Source organism: Haematobia irritans, chromosome 3 (genome assembly GCF_050003625.1).
Source record: "Haematobia irritans isolate KBUSLIRL chromosome 3, ASM5000362v1, whole genome shotgun sequence".
Taxonomy (NCBI): domain Eukaryota; kingdom Metazoa; phylum Arthropoda; class Insecta; order Diptera; family Muscidae; genus Haematobia; species Haematobia irritans.
The window spans coordinates 131,798,391-131,818,569 of record NC_134399.1 but is presented as its reverse complement, the minus strand read 5'-3'; the positions used below and the strand labels follow the sequence as shown (position 1 = coordinate 131,818,569).

Here is a 20,179-nt window from a genome sequence, read left to right as displayed (position 1 = left end):
AAACCAATGAATACGAAAACAGAAAACACCAAAATCGAGTTTTGGTAGTCAAAATTAAAAATTAGATGAAAATCTAAAATCGATTTTGCGATTGTTTTTAGGTTAATAATCGATTTTGATTTTTTTTAGATTTTCATGCCAAAATTCGAATAATCGATTTTCGATTTATAGATCTCTAGGAGAGAGACTAAATTTGACAGTTATGAGATAGAGAAATTGCAAGTTTTTGCTAGAGATTTTTTTCCAGTAAAATCTTGCAAACCATAGCATACGTTGCCAGCTGGTTATTGATAACAAACAAATTTCAAGGTTTGTTTTCATCGCTATCCTTTTCACGGACGCCCAACAGAAACGTTTGTCAAGATAATTCGCGATAATTCGAAAATTACAAAAACAAAATGTTTACAATCGTAATGGCGACTCATGTATGTATGTTTTCAGCACTGTCATTCCAGTAACTGTTATGTTCCCATTAATGTAATAAAGTATTTGGTTAGTGTTTCGATTTCTTTTATAAACCAAAACCAACTGTAAGTATATTGTGAATATTGAAGTGTTTATTTTATACAAGTATAAGCAAAGAAAGCAATCTGGTGATATTTTAAACTAAAATTACAAAATTTGTGGTGTGCGTGTTCCAAAGAATAAAATTAAAAGAAATATCTTCCAGATGGAATTTACCTTTTCACCGTATTGTGTTCAAAGGTATTTTATTAAGTGCCAATTGTTCATGGAAACAAAAGTTATAAACAGTAAAAGACTAAAAATACAGCTTATAACATGAACTGATACACAACCAATATTTTCCCTTGTTTTATAAGTTAACACAAATTAAAAAGTTTGCATATTTCTTGTTGTTGTTATTTCATCAATTTCATGTAATACGCTTTGGTACATCAGCTTGTAGCCAGATCAAGGAACTCTGTGACTAAGGTGGGTGTGTCCAGAGCGATCTGGCGGTAAGTCGGGTTGGTTTAGCAGGACAAGAGAAAAGAAAACCTGCCAGCGTTCTGGCAGGTTTTTATGTTATTCCACTGCGTATCACTAGTTTGCGGTGTCCACACTGGCGCTGTATAGTTTACCACTGACCGGCCAATTGCCTTATAGGTAGCATAGTAAATTCAGTCTCTCTTTTGTTGGAGGTTTGGTCAATGGTGTGGCAGTAAGGACCTAAGGTTAATTTCATTTACATTTGACTTGACCCATAACAAGTTGTAGTAATCACACTTAATACTAGCCATGATAAAATTTAAAAGATATCAGTTTATCATAACATACCTGATCCCTCACCAACCTTTTTTAATAGTCCCATAGAAAAGGACCTATAACCTAAAATTTTGTAAATTAATAGTAATTTTGTTTTACTTAGAGCATGTGTTGAACCCTTTTCGTTTTAAGGCTTTCGTTGTTGTTAATAAAGTCAATAGATGGACAACATTTCTAGTTTTTAAAATGTTTAAAAACCTAAAAACTAACTATATTGCAGTTCTCTAATATAATTAAAATACTCTGAATGCGACTAGCCAACAAAATGTTGGCAAAAATTTTGCTTGCTGTTATAACTTAATTTGAGAAAGTTTTTAACAAATTGTTTTCTTATATTACAGATTAAGTTGTTCGCTTCATCCAAACTAAAGCATATTTTAGCGCAATTTCCTTGTTGTCATAACTTTATTAAAATATTAAATTCGAAAGCCGTTAATTTTACACAATTGGTAAGTACGATGTTTTTCATTTAGATTTTGTAAAGACTTAAGGTGTGTATTAAGGTCGAATTTAGCCGCTAAAAGCAAAAATAAATCTATAAAACAGAATAACATAACTTGTTTTTCAAATTTGATAATAACTTCAAGGTGAATGATATGAGGAAAAATTCATTTAGCGCGATAAAGCGAACTTAATACCGGCCTTTAAGTTGAACATGTTTGTATTCATGTATGTATGTATATATACATACCTATGAATATTGACAGTGGCAGCGAGAAGATATCAAATTTTTTTGCCCAAAATGCAAGAGTTTGGCAAGCATGGCATGTGGTTTAAACAAGACGATATATATATAACAAGACGATATATATATCGTCTTGTTTAAACCACATGTCATGCTTGTTAAGCTCTTGCATTTTGGGTAAAAAAATTGGATATCTTCTCGCTGCCACTGCCAATATTCATAGGTATGTCCTGGCATTTGTAGCTTTTGCAATATGTCTGGTATTGTTTTCACTCCAAAATCGAAAATTTACATGTTCGTTGACGAAAAATGAGCTTTGTGCTGAACACAAATTTGAACTTCCTTACTTACTTTAATGAAGGTCGACATATAAAAAGTTAGTAAATTAATTTTCCATTTATACAGATATATTAAAAAATGATAAGTTTCATAAAACACGTGAAAATTGTTATTTTGCAAGTTGCGGTAGCTTGGATTACCAAATACTATTTACAAAGTAATACATTAAAGCATCAACATTGGGATTCGTATTTAGGTAAGGTGTGTGTGTAAAGTACATTATATATAATTTAACAGAGATATATCAACTTAAAAAGTATAGAAAATATTAAGTGTATAATTAAGGAAGCATTTCGATTAATAAACGAATAACTAAAATCTATATAACTTAGGGCCAGTTTCTCAATGTCTTGTTATTATTTATGGTGTCGATAAAACAGCTGATCCCATACAAAAATTTTACTAACCGGAGGTCTATCCACCGGTTAAAATTAATCGGAGGATGAGAAACTGGCCATTATTATTATTATTATGCATTAAAGTTCAAGTTTTCAATTCCGCCAAAATTAATCTATCAAAATAAGCAATGAAGAAAGAAACCAACATAAAACTATTCATTAGCCTGGTTGGATCTAATACGTCAATTATATTCGACCAATTATACAATTATATTGTGCCCTTATTTTACTAGGCTATGCCATCAAATGCATACTTGAACAAAGTAAATAAAAATAGGATTTGCGAAAGATTCGAGGCATCCAAAGAGTGAGAGTTACGATGTATGACCGTAGCCGCTGGGGGATTGTTTGTTGCAATTGTTGGCCACATTTGTTAGGCATAACATTCGATTGCTGTTGTATGTGATTAGCATAAATAGTGCGTAATGTAGAATCAATTGAAGTCGTGAACTGTTAAAAGCAAAAAAAATTAGTTTATAAAATCAAAATATTTTTACATTTACTTTTCTAAAGATGGTCTTTCTTTTGCAGTTTTTATGCGTTGAGAACCGTGGCCCGCTTGTGGTGGCTGCTGGTGTTGGACTTTAGCTATAGATGATTCATCTTTATTTTCATTATGAATACGGTTGCGATCATTGGGGGTGTTTTGCAAAATTTGACTGGGACAAGAGCCGGACCTGAAGATGTAACAAAAAGAAAAAATAAAGATTGTAATATTAACTTTATATGGGTAGAGAAAGTTACCTAACATGCACTGGAGTAATTGTTGATGTGAGTTGTTGTGTTCCGCTTTGTGATTGTTGGTGTTGCTGCTGCGTAGGTTTACTTGTGTTTGCTGTGGAATGCTGAAGCAGCCACTATTGCTGCCCCTGGCGAGTTTGATCTTGATTTTATGTGCGTTAAAAAGTTTTTTCAATCCCGCCGAAGCGGATGATGTTGATGTCGATGATGATGATGAGGATGAAATACAACCTGTAGTTGTTGGCTTCTCTTTGAGGGCTTCTTTATCCGTGTTTCCTTTGAAGACAAATTTTGTTGTGGAATGTTTGAATTTCCAGTGCTTGCCCCCATATGATGTGGTGGTAGATCAGGCGGCAATGCTTGGGGAGGTGTTAAATTTGCCAAGGTAAGACGGGCGTTTATATTCTCCAAATCGTGACGCATTGAAGATGAATAATTTGATTGTTGTTGTAGTGTTGGATTACCGCTAAATGTGTGATTACTCATTTGCATATGGCTCGATATGGTGGCACAATTTGCAGGTGGAATTAACTTCCAACTATGCATTAGTTGCTGTTGATCCCTGGCTCTTAAGGGTGTCACATAGTTTCCCGGAAATATTCCACTCACATCTTTCCAATTCTTGCCTTTAAAGCAGCCATCCAAACATCTTTCAGTTACCATATAAACACAACCTTTTTTCAATTCCAATTCATCGTTCTTTCGTGGTTTGTATGGGTACAAAGCCAAATAGCCCCAAGGCAAAGAAGGTGGGATGTTCTGTTGCACACACAAAACATTATGGCGCGGTGTTGATGCCGCAGTGTTTGATGCCTGCTGAGATTGATTTTGTTGCGGCGAAGTGTTTTGACTAATGTTAGCAGCTGATAAATGATGTTGTTGCTCTTGGGCTGCTGTAGTTTGACCTGTAGCCATTGAAGTACTTGGTCCCATTTCGGGTTCAAAGTCATTTGGAACACTTAAGATTTCAGCTGAATGTCGATTTGTGCTTTGCATAATATTTAAGGCACTGCCATTATTTAATAAAGCATTTAGTGAACCTAATGAAAGAAATGGAAGCTTGTTAGATAAAATTTCTTCTAAGCCTTGGTGTCAACTTACCTGTACATAATTGATGGGAAAATTTCCTTCCACACCAACTTTCAATTGACCAACATTTTAACCGCATACATTGGGGAACAGACCTACTTATTAAATTTAACCATCGACAAATTTTCATAACTTTTGCTTCCTCCTTTCTTTCGTAAATATCATACCGAAATCCAAATAAATACTTTCATACATGTTTGAACCAAACATAATCAAATAAGAAGACGTGAAATGGGCATGTTGTTATTCTTTTTTCTCAAGAACCAGAGATTAGCCCCATACATGTTCGATAAGTAGTTACAACTTTTTTTCGGTTTCTCTTTTAAATTTGCATTCGTAACAAAATCTAATTCGCTTATTTTAGCAATTTTTTTAACTTTTAAAAGAACCAAAACACTTTATGAAACATTTTATTAATAATTTAGTGCAATCAACACAGAAATTTTCGGGAACTTTCGAGAAAATAGCAAAATAAAAATTGTCTACATCAAACCAGTAAGTTCGAAGTGCTTCTCCTACAAGTATGGGGCTAATCTCTGGTTCTTGTCACTAACACTATCAAAGCCCAATTCATGTCTTCCTCTTTGATTGTCTTTGGTTTGAACATGAACTCATGCACCTATCGGCAAGAAAGAACAAGCGATATGTACATCTTGGGAAATAGATAATCTTTGGGCAACACCGCCAGTGAAACAAAACACGAAACGTACGTCAGTTGTTTAAATCAACACAGATACTCCAAATGGGATTTGGAGTATGCCTATTTCCCTATAAACACGGGAATTCCAACTCCAAAGGGCTACAACAACAACACAGATGGGTAAAAATCACATTTTAAGGTAAGTACTATGTTCGCTTTTCGCGTTGAAATTTTCGCGGTTACTTTATTAAAACAGTTCAATATAAAGCAGATAAATTAACTCAATTGATGTGCAATTTCTTGTTCCTCTAGATTTCAGCAAGACTTTACAGGAATATGTCTGTTTTCATTTATAATTTTGATTATTTCAGGAAAAGTAATTGCGAAAATAAAGTGATTTTCAACTCGAAAACCGAACATAGTACACACCTTTAAATAGAAACAGTCGTTTTCAACTGACATGTCCACAATTTATTTATTAACGGCAAGATTCTCATCCTCCGATTAATATTTAATCGGAAGATAGACCACTGGTTACTATTTTTTTTTGTATGGGATTTTATCGACACGATAAATAATAATAAGACATTGAGAAACTGGACCTAAGTATTTATTATACCCTCCACCATAGGATGGGGGTACATTAACTTTGTCATTCCGTTTGTAACACATCGAAATATTGCTCTAAGACCTCATAAAGTATATATATTCTGGGTCGAGGTGAAATTCTGAGTCGATCTGATCATGTCCGTCCGTCTGTTGAAATCACGCTAACTTCCGAACGAAACAAGCTATCGACTTGAAACTTGGCACAAGTAGTTGTTATTGATGTAGGTCGGATGTTATTGAAAATGGGCCATATCGCACCACGTTTACGTATAGCCCACATACAAACGGACCCCTAAATTTGGCTTTCGGAGCCTCTACGAGAAGCAAATTTCATCCGATCCGGCTGAAATTTGGTACTTTACTTTTAGTTAATTTTTTCTTCTATGAGAGGATGTAATTTCGTCAATTGCAGTTAAAAAGTACAACCGGCCATTAAAATTTCCGGGTTTTAAAACGCTTTGTGGAAATTTCAAAAAGTGGAGTAAAATTTAGTTCAATTTTCGTGCGAGGTAGTTCATTCTTCCTATAAAACAGCTCACTTTTTTTCTGTGTAGTAAATTTTGTCAATATGTTATTTCTATAGAAAATTTTGTCAAAATGTTATTTCTATAGAAAATTTTGTCAACACTTTATTTCTATAACAAATTTTATCAAAATTTTATTTCTATAGAAAATTTTGTCAAAATTGTATTTCTATAGACAATTTTATGAACATTTTTTTTTATAGAGAATTTTGTAAAAATTTCATTGCTATCGAAAATTTTGTCAAAATTTTATTTCAATAGAAAATTGTTTCAAACTGAATTATAAACGTATGTAATCGGCCTTTTTTGTTTACCGCGGTTGGCCTAACTCACAATTTAGACGACGGTTCGATTGTGGATGGCAGTCTTTAGTACAAGTTTCTATGCAATCCATGGTGGAGGGTACATAAGATTCCTGACCGAACTTTCGGCCGTACATACTTGTTTGTTATGGAATTTAATTTAAATTTTGCATTTTAAACTCCAATTTCTTCTTCGAAATATGACATTTTCTAAAACAAAAGAAAACACAGTGTTAAGGTGAGTATTAAGTTTGAGTTGAGCCACTGAAATCGGTTACTTTTCTCTAATATTACATTGTATTTACTGATTCGTTTTCGATTTTAGCGGCTAAACTCGAACTTAAACTCGAAAATGTTGGTATTTTGACCCTTTTTACCTAAATCAGAAAAACATATATGTACATGGAAGCTATATCTAAATCCAAACCGATTTCAGTCAAATTTGGCACACATAGTTACAAAGCTAATTCTACTCCCTGTGCAAAAATTCAAATTAATCGGAGAAAAAAAATTGTCTCTGTTGTCATATGACTGCAAATCGTGTGAAAGCTATATATGGGAGCTATATCTAAATCTGAACCGATTTCAATAAAATTTAGCACACTTGACTTAACTATTAATTGTACTCCTAGTGCAAAATTTCAACCAAATTGCGGTAAAACTCTGGCTTCTAGGTCCGTATAAATGCATATCGGGCGAAAGATATATATGGGAGCTATATCTAAATCTGAACCGATTTCAATCAAATTTTGCACTCGTGACTATACTACCAATTGTACTCCTAGTGCAAATTTCAACCAAATTGGGGTAAAACACTGCCTTTAATGGCCGTATAAGTTCATATGGGACGAAAGATATATATGGGAGTTATATCTAACTCTGAACCGATTTAAAAAAAAAATTGGCACACTAGACTATACTACCAATTGTACTCCTAGTGCAAAATTTCAGCCAAATTGGGGTAAAACTCTGGCTTCTAAGCCGCATAAGTTCATATCGGACGAAATATATATATGAGAGTTATATCTAAATCTGAACCGATTTCAAAAAAAAATTGGCACACTAGACTATACTACCAATTGTACTCCTAGTGCAAAATTTCAACCAAATTGGGGTGAAACTCTGTCTTCTAAGCCGCATAAGTTCATATCGGACGAAATATATATATGGGAGCTATATCTAAATCTGAACCGATTTCAATAAAATTTTGCACATTTCACTATACTACCGATTGTACTCCTAGTGCAAAATTTCAACCAAATTGGGGTAAAACTCTGGCTTCTAGGGCCGTATAGGTGCATATCGGGCGAAATATATATATGGGAGCTATATCTAAATCTGAACCGATTCCTTCCAAAATCAATAGGGTTCTATTCTGACCAAAAACACATACTTGTGCCAAATTTGAAGTCGATTGGGCTTAAACTGCGACCTAATCCTTTGATTACAAAAATGTGTTCACGGATAGACGGACATGGCTATATCGACTCAGAAGCCCACCCTAAGCATTTTTGTCAACGACGCCATGTGTCTATCTCGTCTCCTTCTGGGTGTTGCAAACATATGCACTAACTTATAATACCCTGTTCCACAGTGTGGCGCAGGGTATAAAAATTTAAATTTGTTTAATCATATCATGTGGAATTGCTAAAATATTTTAGTAAAACTTTTCTACTATAAACCTACATTCTCTTTTTAGGTGTAGTTTTTGTAGCGATAATATTAATTTATTTAATATTTATGCATTTTCAGAAAAATTTAATACAACGTGTTGGGGGAAGTGATATGCCTTCCTTTATGCGAGCCGCAATTAAATCTGTGATAAGCGACAAACTAGCAGTAAATCTAACATGGCGTGGAACGCCAACTAAACCAAGTATACAAAATTTCGTTTCATTCAAAATAATTAAAGGTTTGTTGATTACTCTTTTTACTTAAAAACGTACTAATGTTTTGCTTTCTTACTTAGATATCTGCAACTTAAAATATACACATTGTACAATCACGGACATCAACAGAGTATGTCAGCAGCATGTTCTTCATGCGAGAGATCGCTTAATTAGCCGTAAAAACAAAAATTAAAGCAAATTTTTCAAAACGTCAAATCATGGTCCATTTCGATTCGTATCAATACAACGATAAATTCGTTTTTAAAAATTATATACATTTCAATAAAAATCTCATTATCATATTATATGCTACAGCCTTAACGTGAGTATTAAGTTCGAGTTTAGTTAGCCGTTCTGCCATTAGCCATTTTGTCAAATGACTTTTCTTTAATAACCAATTTTAAAGAATATAAACTTTACGAAAAGTTGTTTTGGACTGTTCCCCATCAAGTTATAATAAGATTTGCATCTAATAGTTATAACTTTATTATTTTTTACCGATTTGCTTTTGATTTTAGCGGCTAAACTTGAACTTAATACCCATATTTAGAAGAAATCTAGAAGTACAAATAATATTTAATTTAAGTACTGGTACACCGTTATGTTCAATGTGAGTTTATTCGTATAAATTGCAATAAATCTATTTTTATTCAAATTAATAAAAATCAAAACAATCGTTTTACTTGACCATAACGACTCCTTTTCAATTCCCCTAAAATTCACTTTTTAGACCCTTTTTAAACTCACCTAAACGATCCTTTCTAGCGGACCTTGTCTAACACTTTGAAGGGGCTCCTGTTGGCGTCGTTATAAATTGATTAAAAAAGACACCTAATAATTGCACTCATGCGGAACCTTTTTGTAGTAACTTTTACGTGGAACAACTTCTCAATAGTGACGGCGCTTTTCCGACGAGTTTTTGATATCGTATACGATTGTTTTCGACGTGGTGGAGATTCCCAGAAGTGTCGTCAAATTCCAAAAATGTTGGCAGGGAAAGTGCAATTTCAATATACATGTTCGGCAACTACGATTGGAAGTTAAATATACAGGATTCGTTTTTTGTTTTCAATATTTTAGCAGCTGAAATGTTCAATGTGCAAATAGTTTCTGGATACCGTTCGTGTACTTTTTAGCAACTTTAAACAAAGAGTGTAAAATACACTCTTACTCTCTTGCTAGTTTTTACTGGATATTTTTTACTGGAAAAGTACGCGAACTGACCTATAATAAACATCTAATAAAAAAAATAAAAACAAGCATTCTACAAATGTCTAATATATTATGACAAATTAGAGTGATATGAAATTAGAGTGATATGAAAATGAGAGTGATTCGTACTGAACACTCCATTAAAAATTTAACTTGTTTTATGTGATTATTTTTAAACAGCGGATGCCAACATTTTTTGAATTTGTCGGCGCTTCTGAGAATCCCCACCACGTCGAAAACAGTCGTATACGACATCCAAATCTCGTCGGAAAAGCGCAGTCACTATTGACACGACAAGTTACCACAAAAATGTTTCGCATGAGTGCAATTATTAGGTGACTTTTTTGATAAATTTAGAATGACGCCAATAAGAACCCCTTCAAACTATTAGAAAAAGTGCATATTAAGATAGTTGTAAAATAATCGTTGTGGTCAAGTAAGACACGACTGTTTAGATGTTTATTAATGTCATTAAACATTTATAAATTCTTAGAAATATATAATTTATACGACTATCACATCACATTTAACATAATTTTTTCATTAATAAAAGAATGATGTTGAGTTACATGTTGCAGCGTCTATCAGCCAGTGTTTTTATTCTCGATTGAAGCAGCGTGTCTGGAAGAATATCTGAAAAACTGTTACATTCCATTTGGAAAGTCAAAAACTGTTCACCAATATACCTTTCACAATTTTAAGCGAAATAACTATGTTTTCAGCACTTCATTATCGTTTTTATTTATATAAATTGTAATAAGCAAGTTGCGCTTGGCTTTTCACATTATATCACCAAAAAATCCCTAACTGAAATATTGTTCCCCATGAAAAATCCCCAAAGAAAAAATCATATTATTATAGTATATAAAAATAAAAATTTAATGATAAAAAAGAAAAACAATATTACCAAAAAAAAAAAAAAATGTTCATGGTATTTAAAATGAATTGTGTAAGAGCGGACAGATATATAACCCCAAGTAATAATGGAAGTTGGACTTTCTTTAAATTTGTTACATAAATATCAGGATCACGGTTTAGCCCAACCTAAATAAATTCGTAAAAATTGACGCATAAGCCTTATTGTATTTTGCTTTTACACTTTCTATAACAAATTTAATACAATGTAATTGAAGGTGGAAATATCCCCAAATCTAGACGTTATCCCCAGCCAAATCCCCAAACTAAAAGAAATATTCCCAACCACGAGAATAAATTCCCAGTTTGGGAGAAAAATCCCCTAATCTGACAACACTGGATGAAAAATATTTCTCTCCGTCGACACTGGTCGGTAATATTGTTAGTAAATAATTATAGATTGTGTGTAGCTCTCACTACTTCAGGCATAAATAGTTCGATTTCTTTAACAGTATTTGAATTTATGTCGTCATTTAATCGAGCTCTTTCTGACATATTTCTATTGCATCGTTGGTGTGTAAATATAACCATAGCGATAGGCGAACACTTGTTTACGTATGTTTATTACGGGAAGCACAAAATCCGCGAATACCGTGCCAACAAACTTATTGTATTTGTCGTCTAGGCAAAAATGTTTCGCCTACCGCTTATATCGCTATTGTTATATTTACACACTTAAGTTTCTGTGATATTGAAATGATGTTATGATTTCATCGAGATCAGAATTACATTTGTTGGGATCTTCCCATTGTTAGAATCGAGTTACTAAGGAAATCAATAGACATTTACTAATTTGCAATACCTTCAAAAAATGTAAAAGCGTTGAGTTAGTCGTTCTTTTGCGAACAGATAACGAAGCTCATTGTCATGCTTACAAGTTGTTCCAAGTATTTCATTCATCATGAAAAATAATGCAGTGCCAGATTTTCATAAATTCATATCTTCATGTTTAATAAATAAGTCACGTATAAAAAATTTTTACACAAAGTTTAGTTACTCAATTTGTCATGTATGAAATCTAATGGTAGAATTATATACCATGCGTTCAATGCATCCGATGATTGAAGAGTTGAAATTTCTCTTTGAAATCAAAAGCTCGAACAGTCTGCCGCAAACAGAAAAAATCAACCCTTCCATCAACGCACGGATAGACGCATGGTGAATTTGCATGGAAAATTTGCTTTGGGCTTTTCCCCATCGAGTTATAATAAAATTTGCAACAAATACGTATAATACTATAAACTCGAACTTAATACCCACCTTAAAGGAAAAAAGTTGATGCGGTCACCTCCCAGTTTTGTAGCATATTCGAAGACAATTTCAGAACACCAAAACTTTTTTTTCGTGCACCCTACGACCCCCCGAAAGTGATTGTTAGAATTTTAAAACAGTAGGCTCTTAAATAGTTCTAGCAAAAACACATGCACTTTGCATAACGCAGAAAATGCCGTATTGCAAACAACGAGTATGTATACAAAGGTACCGTTAGAAATTTACAGATAAACAGGTTTTGTGTTCTAAATGCCTTATAAATTAATTTCGTAGATGTGAATAACGATGTGCATGTGGTTTCGATCGGACATCATGACAACACAGCAAAAATTATTTGGTGGTGTTTAGGGTGACCTATTGTCTTTTTAAAATCTATGTAACTTTTTTGTTTATGAATATAAGGAAATACTTCAAAAGCAAAAGTTTCATATTTTGTTAAGATCTTTATAATGGTTATAAGAAATGGGCATCATAGGGGTATACGAAGCTAAATAAAAAAATTTAAAATCAAATTTGACGTCGGAGTCAAAAATGACCAATGCACGAAATAGAGCCCCTGATCAACCACGAACAACGATATGCATTTCTTTTCGATCGGACTTCAAATGTCGACACAGCACAATAAATTGTATTTCAAGGGGGTCGTAGGGTGCACGGAAAAAAGTTTTGGTGTTCTGAAATTGTCTTCGAATATGCTACAAAACTGGGGGTGACCGCATCAACTTTGTTTTGGTTACCCTACCTAGTGTGTAATTCAACCTTAAGGGTTGTTTACACTGAATGAAGACTCAAATATATTTATAAAATATCTTTAAAAGCCACACATTTGTTTTTTTTCGTAAATGACATCCCTAGCTGATACGTAAGCGCCATCTTATTTACCTGTGAATAGACACATGTTATATTAACACTACCGCCACCTATTGATGGTACTATATAACAGTGCAATACAAGTTTGTTTAGATATGGTAGCTCTGTATTCACATATTTTTATACAACTCTCAAAACACCCTTAAAATATACAAACAATTACTCACTGGGTTTTTATAAACACTGACACACGGCTTTCACAACGGCCCATTAGCTCAGTTGGTTAGAGCGTCGTGCTAATAACGCGAAGGTCGCGGGTTCGATCCCCCCATGGGCCACATAATTCTTTTTTGTTATCATTTTTTATTAATATAAAGATCTTAGAAACTCTTGTAGCCAAAACTGTAAACAGTAGGGGTAATGGCAAGAAGCAGAGTGGCGCAGTGGAAGCGTGCTGGGCCCATAACCCAGAGGTCCGAGGATCGAAACCTTGCTCTGCTAATTTCGATTCGTAAGAATTGAAAGTTGGTTTTTTGACAAAGTCAAAATTTGATCATGATAGCAGATTATATCAGAGTATATAAAGCAGTTTCCTTAGGTGGTAGGAAGGAGATGGTGGATATTATTGCGGCAAACACGTAATAAATCTTCCGCTTACTGGCATAACTACGCCATGTAGTCTATTCAAAGTTATTACAAATCCTTAGAATGGGTGATTTACTTAATTTTATTATATTTGTACATAAATATTTAACTTATTGCTATTATTTATGTATTTTTTTTGGAGAAAGTCCCAAAGTTCTATCGGCAATTGACTGAAAAAAACTTTATTTTTATATGGCCCATTAGCTCAGTTGGTTAGAGCGTCGTGCTAATAACGCGAAGGTCGCGGGTTCGATCCCCTCATGGGCCAACATTTGTTTTATTACCTTATAGCTTTTAATATTTTTAGATTTTATTATAATTGAATAAATGGAAACGACACTGAGTTAGGTCGAATTGAAGCGGTATCAGCAGGTATTTGGACCATTAAGCTCATCTTAGAAAATCGTTAACATTTTTGATTTAAATCCAAAATTCGTCTTCTACCTGCAAACATGGTTGCCACTCGTGCCAAAAATAATCTATAAAAATTTGAAGAAAATTTTGCCACAATCTAACAATAAAAAACCTTTTTTGAAGTTTTTGAGCAGATTTTTGTGGTTAGTATGAAAATGTTTTTTCTTCCTAACATTCTAATAGGTTAGGGTAGGTTAGGTGGCAGCCCGATGTATCAGGCTCACTTAGACTATTCCCAATAAACACAGGATGAGCGTTTTTCAAATGCAACAACTTTTCAGTTTGAGGGTAAATATAATTTTTAACATAAATTCAACTTGACTTGAAATAGCTCATCTTCAATACATCTTCAAATTGTTTGCGTATTACTTCCAATTTGCCAAAATGTTGACAAAATCTTTGAAAAGGTGTTGAAGATAATATGAGAAAACTTTGACAAAACACTACCCTAAAATGCAACGAAAAAAACATGTGGTTTTCAATACTTATTTGTGCAACGAAGTTCGTGGTCAATTGCAAGAAATTAAAAAAAAATGGAAAATTTTAGACAAATAACCAAATAGTTTATAAAAATAGGTAAGTGAAAATAAGAAATGAAATAAAACTTTAAGGAAGTCACTAAATGTATATCTCTTTGCAGAAAACTAAAATTATGGATTCTACGTTCTTGAAAACATTAAAAAGCTGGCCGATGAAAAATGGTGGACAATTAACTGGAACTGCTTCAAATAGTTTATAATAATTGGTACGTCAATATGAAAAATTAAATCAACACTTTAGAGAAGTCACTAAATTTAAATCTCTTTGCAGAAAACTAAAATCTTTGGATGCTACATTCTTGCAAACATTAAGAAGCTGACCAATGAAAAATGAGTGGCTTATCGACAAGAAAAAGTTTCCAGAAACATTACAAGTGCAACCAATTAAAATTGTTAAAAACAAAAACTTGTTGAAATCAATAACTTCTGGATGAAAATGTGCATCACATCGTCAGTTTAATTCATATGTTATTATCAGTTTAAAATGGATATTTTGTGAATTCCTTCTGCTGGAAATCAATTCTAACACGCGGTCCAGTACGTTCCTAATTTCAAATTGCCCCCATGTTAATAAATTTTAATGCTGTTTTATGACACCAAAAAGAAGGAAATCGAATTATCAATGAAAAAGTGTTACTAATAATGTTTAAGATATTTAAAGTTTTGTTGTTTGTTTTTTTTTTTTTTGTTCTTATTTGTTGATATGTTTAATAAGATTATTATTTATCAATTGGTATTGTAGTGTATTATGCAGTGTAGTGTATTATTATATATTTTATTTTGATGAAAATGAATAAATTATACAGAATTCATAGAATTTTGGCTTTGACTTTCAATTTGAAGTGGGGATATCATTCATACAAATTTAGGTTGAAAAGTATTTGCAACGATGTTAATTTTGAATTTGACTCGCTTCGAAAATTGTTTGACAAATTATTGAGTAGCGATGCATTTCAATTTGAGGATAACACTTGAGATATTATTGCTAATGTGTTGAATTTCACTGTTGAGGGTAATGTCTGTTTTTTGTTGAGAACGCGATTTTCTCAACAATTTCTCAACTTGAATATTACCCTAATCCTTTGAAAAAATGTTTGAAAAATTGTTGAAATTTAGCATTTTTCAAACGTTTGTGTTTATTGGGTTCAGTCCATTGTGATACCACATTGGTGAACTTCTCTCTTATCACTGAGTGCTGCCCGATTCCATGTTAAGCCCTATGACAAGGGACTTCCTTTTTATAGCCGAGTCCTGATATAGGAAATAACTGAAATGGTATGCAATGGATTTTTAAGTAACCATAGTTTGAGTGTCACCCAAATATGCTAAAATGTATACAGAGGCATGGTTAAGTTGGTAGAACCTAATATGAAGCAGAGTGGCGCAGTGGAAGCGTGCTGGGCCCATAACCCAGAGGTCCGAGGATCGAAACCTTGCTCTGCTATGTTTTTTTTATGATCCAAACACACACACAGCAAAGAAATGGCCGATAAAGTTTATTTCGTTCAAATTTAATCAACGTTTTTTTTTCACTGTGATATAACAAATGAAATTTATTATGTTCTTTCCCTTCCATGCAAACAAAAATATTGGACTGTTAGTCCTTGACACAGTTAGCAGAGCAAGGTTTCGATCCTCGGACCTCTGGGTTATGGGCCCAGCACGCTTCCACTGCGCCACTCTGCTTTTTTCATCACGTTACCCAGAAAATTAAAAAAGAATTTGCAAAACCAAGTTATCTTTAAATTTCATATGCGTTTCATGAAGTCTGGGATAGTTAAGGCTTAATTTATTCATCAAACTTCTTAATTTTAATAACCCTCATAAAATATTCTCTTTGAAAATTAAAAAAAAAAACATATGTTTTGGCCCATGGGGGGATCGAACCCGCGGCCTTCGCGTTATTAGCACGACGCTCTAACCAACTGAGCTAATGGGCCAGTTATCGACACCGTGCTAGAAATGTACCACACAATTTTATAGTGAAGAAGAATTATTGGAAAATATACTTTATAAAATAAAAATATAATTTAAAATAAGATTTCTACTATTTATTATTATTATATATTTTTTATTTTTTTATGGCGTCTTGAAAATAAAAACTCATTGAATCTGAAGACTCAACACTTCTAGCAGAGCAAGGTTTCGGTCCTCGGACCTCTGGGTTATGGGCCCAGCACGCTTCCACTGCGCCACTCTGCTGTTTGCATATACGCTGACAAATACGTCATTGGTGTTACTATACACTCAGCTAAATTAAAATAAGTACGTAATTAGTTTCCTCATTTGAATACGAATCACGTATTAGTTTTTTTTTGTCTTAAAAACAACTGGTTTTAGTTATTGAATGGAATAAAAAAGGAGATTTATTTTATTGTGAAATAATTAAAAATAAAAATCAAACTCAGGTTTTGGATATTTCTATCACATTACCAATTAATTTAGCAGAGCAAGGTTTCGATCCTCGGACCTCTGGGTTATGGGCCCAGCACGCTTCCACTGCGCCACTCTGCTTTTTGAAATCGGTGTGCCATCGAGATTAACAATTTGTGAGCAACTTTCCGAGTAGTCCTTTAATTCTACAATTGTATTTATTACAATAAATAATTTAAATAATTATTTTCATTCTAATACAACTTTAGATAAAAGTTGGGTTATTTTCATATACACTCGTGTGATGATTCTGGTTGACTTTTCATAAAAAAAACAAGAAATTAACATATATCCAATAATCAAATCAATTGTCTATTTTTTCTATGTTTCTATTTTCTGAAGTCTTTCATATAAAAATTAAGCGAGTTAAGCTCCTTTTCGGTACACTAAAAAAATGTGAACTCTCTATTTCACTAAAGCCAATTTAACTTTATTTTAGTTCATGGAATTATTATGTTTGGAGAACGTTTCCTTTACTCTAATCATTTACGTTTACGTACGTTAGTTAAATGAACTAAAAAACAGAAAAATAAAATTATTCACAAATTAAGCATACAGATTTTCTAAATTCGCATTTCTCGCAAAATAGTTCATTATTTCTTTAAATTTGTAAATTTTATTACAAATGCGTCCATCATGAACTTCGGATGTCACTAAAAACATTCTTGCAATTTTGAACGCCATTTTTTTTTTTCATCAAACTACAAAAATTTTTTTTTACCAATTGAAAAAATTAATTATGTCTAATAAATTTTCTTGAATTTGTCGAAAAACATTTACTTATTTTTGTGATATCGGCATGATGCCTGCGTTTGCAATGCTGTTTAGTTAAATTTTTCTAATATTTCTAAAATTAACTAAAAATTTTCTTCCTGGTGGGTTCACTGTTTTTTTAGTGTATAGAACGCATAGTTTAGGAGATATGAACAAAAGAATTTTTTCATATAAAAATTTCAATTTATTTTTGGATTTGGATAGAATTTTGAGGGATGATCACGAATTAAGCTTCTTTTAGCTCCAAAACGCATAGTTTAGTGAATATGACTAATAGAATTTAATTTTGTCATATAAAAATTTCGAATTAAGCTCCCTTTTGGTCTAGGATGCATTGTTTAGGAGATATGAGGAAAAAAAAGGTTTTCATATAAAAATTTCCATTTTTTCAGGATTTGGATGGAATTTTTATACCCTTCACCACTACTGTGGTACAGGGTATAATAAGTTTGTGCATTTGTATGTAACGCCAAGAAGGAGTAATCATAGACCAACCTTTTAATATACGGATCGGCTTAGAATTAAATTCTGAGTCGATTTAGCGATGTCCGTCTGTCTGTCTGTTGATGTATTTTTGTGTGCAAAGTACAGCTCGCAGTTTTAGTCCGATTGTCCTAAAATTTGGTATAGGGTCCTCTTTCGGCTCAAAGACGATCCCTATTGATTTTGGAAAAAATCGGTTCAGATTTAGATATAGCTGCCATATATATTTTTCACCGATCTGGTCATAATTGGCGTGTATATCAACCGATCTTCCTCAAATTCCGTACATCCGAATATTTTATGAGTCTCGAAAAACTTGCAAAATATCAGCCTAATCGGTTCAGATTTAGATATAGCTCCCATATATAGCTTTCGCCCGATTTACACTCAATTGCACACAGAGGCCAATTTTGTGCTCCGATTTAGTTGAAATTTTGCATAAGGAGTAGAATTAGCATTGTAACTATGCGTGCCAAATTTGGTTGACATCGGTTCAGATTTAGATATAGCTCCCATATATATGTTTTTCTGATTTCGACAAAAATGGTCAAAATACCAACATTTTCCTTGTTAAATCGCCACTGCTTAGTCGAAAAGTTGTAAAAATGACTCTAATTTTCCTAAACTTCTAATACATATATATCGAGCGATAAATCATAAATAAACTTTTGCGAAGTTTCCTTAAAATTGCTTCAGATTTAAATGTTTCCCATATTTATACCCTTCACCACTACTGTTTTTTTACTAACATTGTGTTCCACCCTAGTGCATTAGCCGACATAAATTTTGAGTCTATAGATTTTGTAGAAGTCTATCAAATTCTGTCCAGATCGAGTGATATTTAAATGTATGTATTTGGGACAAACCTTTATATATAGCCCCCAACACGTTTGACGAATGTGATATGGTATCGAAAATTTAGATCTACACGCACAGAAAAACCATGTTTGGACATGGTTGCCGCATCCATTTAATGTTTATCAAGAGCATGTAATTGTCGCGAAAACCATGTATTTTGTCTTTGTAAAAATAGTTTTCGAGCGGAGAAAAATGTATGGTGGCAATAAGCATTTGAATGGTTCTCAAATACCGCAAACATGTTCTATCATTTAAATGATAGAGTTTGAGACCATTAAATGGTCGGGAAAATCATGTACCTGACCATTCAATTTTTTTACTTTTTTACAGTGAAAAAAGTATTTTTATAGGTTAAGTATAGATATGTCTAGAACCATTACATGACCATAAAGACCATTTACATTTTTTCGTGACCATTTAATTTTTGAACTTTTTTGCAGCGAAAAGAATTTTATAAAAACATTTAGCAGGTACACACGATTTTCATTTTGCGCGTCAGTCATGTGTTAATTTTTTCTTGGAATGGACGGAAAATACGGATTTACTGTGTTTTGTGCTAATTTATTTATTCAGAAATGGGACGTGGTTTTATGTGAACACAAAAAAGGAAAGTGTAATTGAAAAAATGTACCTGTTTTTTGTTCTGCATTTTGCTATATGGATCATTTATTTGTATGTGCAGTTACATGATGTCTGCGTTTGTACATTTGATGGGCACGATGTAAATATGGAATAATTACTTATTGTTGAAATTGAAAAAAAGAGTGTGTAAAAATATATGATGTTTGCTTGAACGGCATTATAAATACAAATAAACAATGAATTGGTTTATAAATAAATAAAAACAAACAAATAAATGTAATTTTGTGTTTTCTTTTCTCAAGTGGCGTCCTTTTTTCGACGATGAAAAAAGTTTTTTCATAAAGATCAAAACATTTTAGGTTGTGACCATGTTCTTTTAACTAGGAGAAACCCTGAGTCGATATAGCCATGTCCGTCTATCTATGAAGACATTTTTGTAATCAAAGTCTAGGTCGAAATTTTAGTCCAATTGACTTCAAATTTGGTACATGATTCTGGTTTAGGTCAGATAGAACCCTATTGATTTTGAAAATCGGTGCAGATTTAGATATAGCTTCCATATATGTATAGAAGCCAGAGTTTTACCCTGATTTGCTTGAAATTTTGCACAACTAACTAGGCTTGCCAAATTTTATTGAAATCGGTTGAGATTTAGATATAGCTCCCATATATATTGTTACGTTTTTATATTTAGGCGTTTTTAATTACCCGACAACTAAAACACAGTTCCTTTAAATAACGACAATCTACAATTTATTTA

At 32.9% G+C, this 20,179-nt stretch overlaps 2 protein-coding genes, 1 long non-coding RNA gene and 7 other non-coding genes across 16 annotated transcripts; 6 read left to right on the top strand and 4 right to left on the bottom strand.

Annotated features, from left to right (window-relative positions):
* The first annotated feature begins 287 nt into the window (after window positions 1-287).
* LOC142228267 (uncharacterized) lies at window positions 288-10,278 on the top strand. 4 transcript variants are annotated; one of them, XM_075298654.1, is made up of 4 exons: window positions 288-425; window positions 1,608-1,715; window positions 8,346-8,505; window positions 8,563-10,278. In XM_075298654.1, exons 1-4 carry the CDS (start codon window positions 399-401, stop codon window positions 8,673-8,675), a joined length of 408 nt encoding a protein of 135 aa, XP_075154769.1. In that variant the 5' UTR covers window positions 288-398; the 3' UTR covers window positions 8,676-10,278. The 4 variants fall into 4 exon arrangements, with proteins under 4 accessions (XP_075154769.1, XP_075154770.1, XP_075154768.1 ...); XM_075298655.1 differs by having other exon boundaries at window positions 409-429; XM_075298653.1 differs by having other exon boundaries at window positions 409-492.
* LOC142228266 (uncharacterized) lies at window positions 2,337-5,005 on the bottom strand. 4 transcript variants are annotated; one of them, XM_075298650.1, is made up of 4 exons: window positions 4,531-5,005; window positions 3,433-4,469; window positions 3,192-3,365; window positions 2,337-3,138 (listed from the first exon to the last, which is right to left on the bottom strand). In XM_075298650.1, exons 1-2 carry the CDS (start codon window positions 4,646-4,648, stop codon window positions 3,601-3,603), a joined length of 987 nt encoding a protein of 328 aa, XP_075154765.1. In that variant the 5' UTR covers window positions 4,649-5,005; the 3' UTR covers window positions 2,337-3,138; window positions 3,192-3,365; window positions 3,433-3,600. The 4 variants fall into 4 exon arrangements, with proteins under 4 accessions (XP_075154765.1, XP_075154767.1, XP_075154766.1 ...); XM_075298652.1 differs by having other exon boundaries at window positions 2,337-3,365; window positions 4,531-4,613; window positions 4,686-5,005; XM_075298651.1 differs by having other exon boundaries at window positions 2,337-3,365; window positions 4,531-4,613; window positions 4,712-4,730.
* A 2,677-nt stretch (window positions 10,279-12,955) lies between the features above and the next one.
* TRNAI-AAU (transfer RNA isoleucine (anticodon AAU)) lies at window positions 12,956-13,029 on the top strand. The gene has a single exon. It is a non-coding gene; the product is annotated as a tRNA-Ile (tRNA).
* A 91-nt stretch (window positions 13,030-13,120) lies between these two features.
* On the top strand, window positions 13,121-13,192 carry TRNAM-CAU (transfer RNA methionine (anticodon CAU)). Its single transcript has one exon. It is a non-coding gene; the product is annotated as a tRNA-Met (tRNA).
* Window positions 13,193-13,530: 338 nt separating this feature from the next.
* TRNAI-AAU (transfer RNA isoleucine (anticodon AAU)) lies at window positions 13,531-13,604 on the top strand. Its single transcript has one exon. It is a non-coding gene; the product is annotated as a tRNA-Ile (tRNA).
* Window positions 13,605-14,052: 448 nt separating this feature from the next.
* On the top strand, window positions 14,053-14,604 carry LOC142230525 (uncharacterized). The gene is made up of 3 exons (XR_012720724.1): window positions 14,053-14,326; window positions 14,391-14,495; window positions 14,561-14,604. It is a non-coding gene; the product is annotated as an uncharacterized LOC142230525 (long non-coding RNA).
* A 1,057-nt stretch (window positions 14,605-15,661) lies between these two features.
* Window positions 15,662-15,733, top strand: TRNAM-CAU (transfer RNA methionine (anticodon CAU)). The gene has a single exon. It is a non-coding gene; the product is annotated as a tRNA-Met (tRNA).
* A 170-nt stretch (window positions 15,734-15,903) lies between these two features.
* TRNAM-CAU (transfer RNA methionine (anticodon CAU)) lies at window positions 15,904-15,975 on the bottom strand. Its single transcript has one exon. It is a non-coding gene; the product is annotated as a tRNA-Met (tRNA).
* Window positions 15,976-16,155: 180 nt separating this feature from the next.
* Window positions 16,156-16,229, bottom strand: TRNAI-AAU (transfer RNA isoleucine (anticodon AAU)). The gene has a single exon. It is a non-coding gene; the product is annotated as a tRNA-Ile (tRNA).
* A 502-nt stretch (window positions 16,230-16,731) lies between these two features.
* TRNAM-CAU (transfer RNA methionine (anticodon CAU)) lies at window positions 16,732-16,803 on the bottom strand. The gene has a single exon. It is a non-coding gene; the product is annotated as a tRNA-Met (tRNA).
* Between the last annotated feature and the right edge of the window lie 3,376 nt (window positions 16,804-20,179).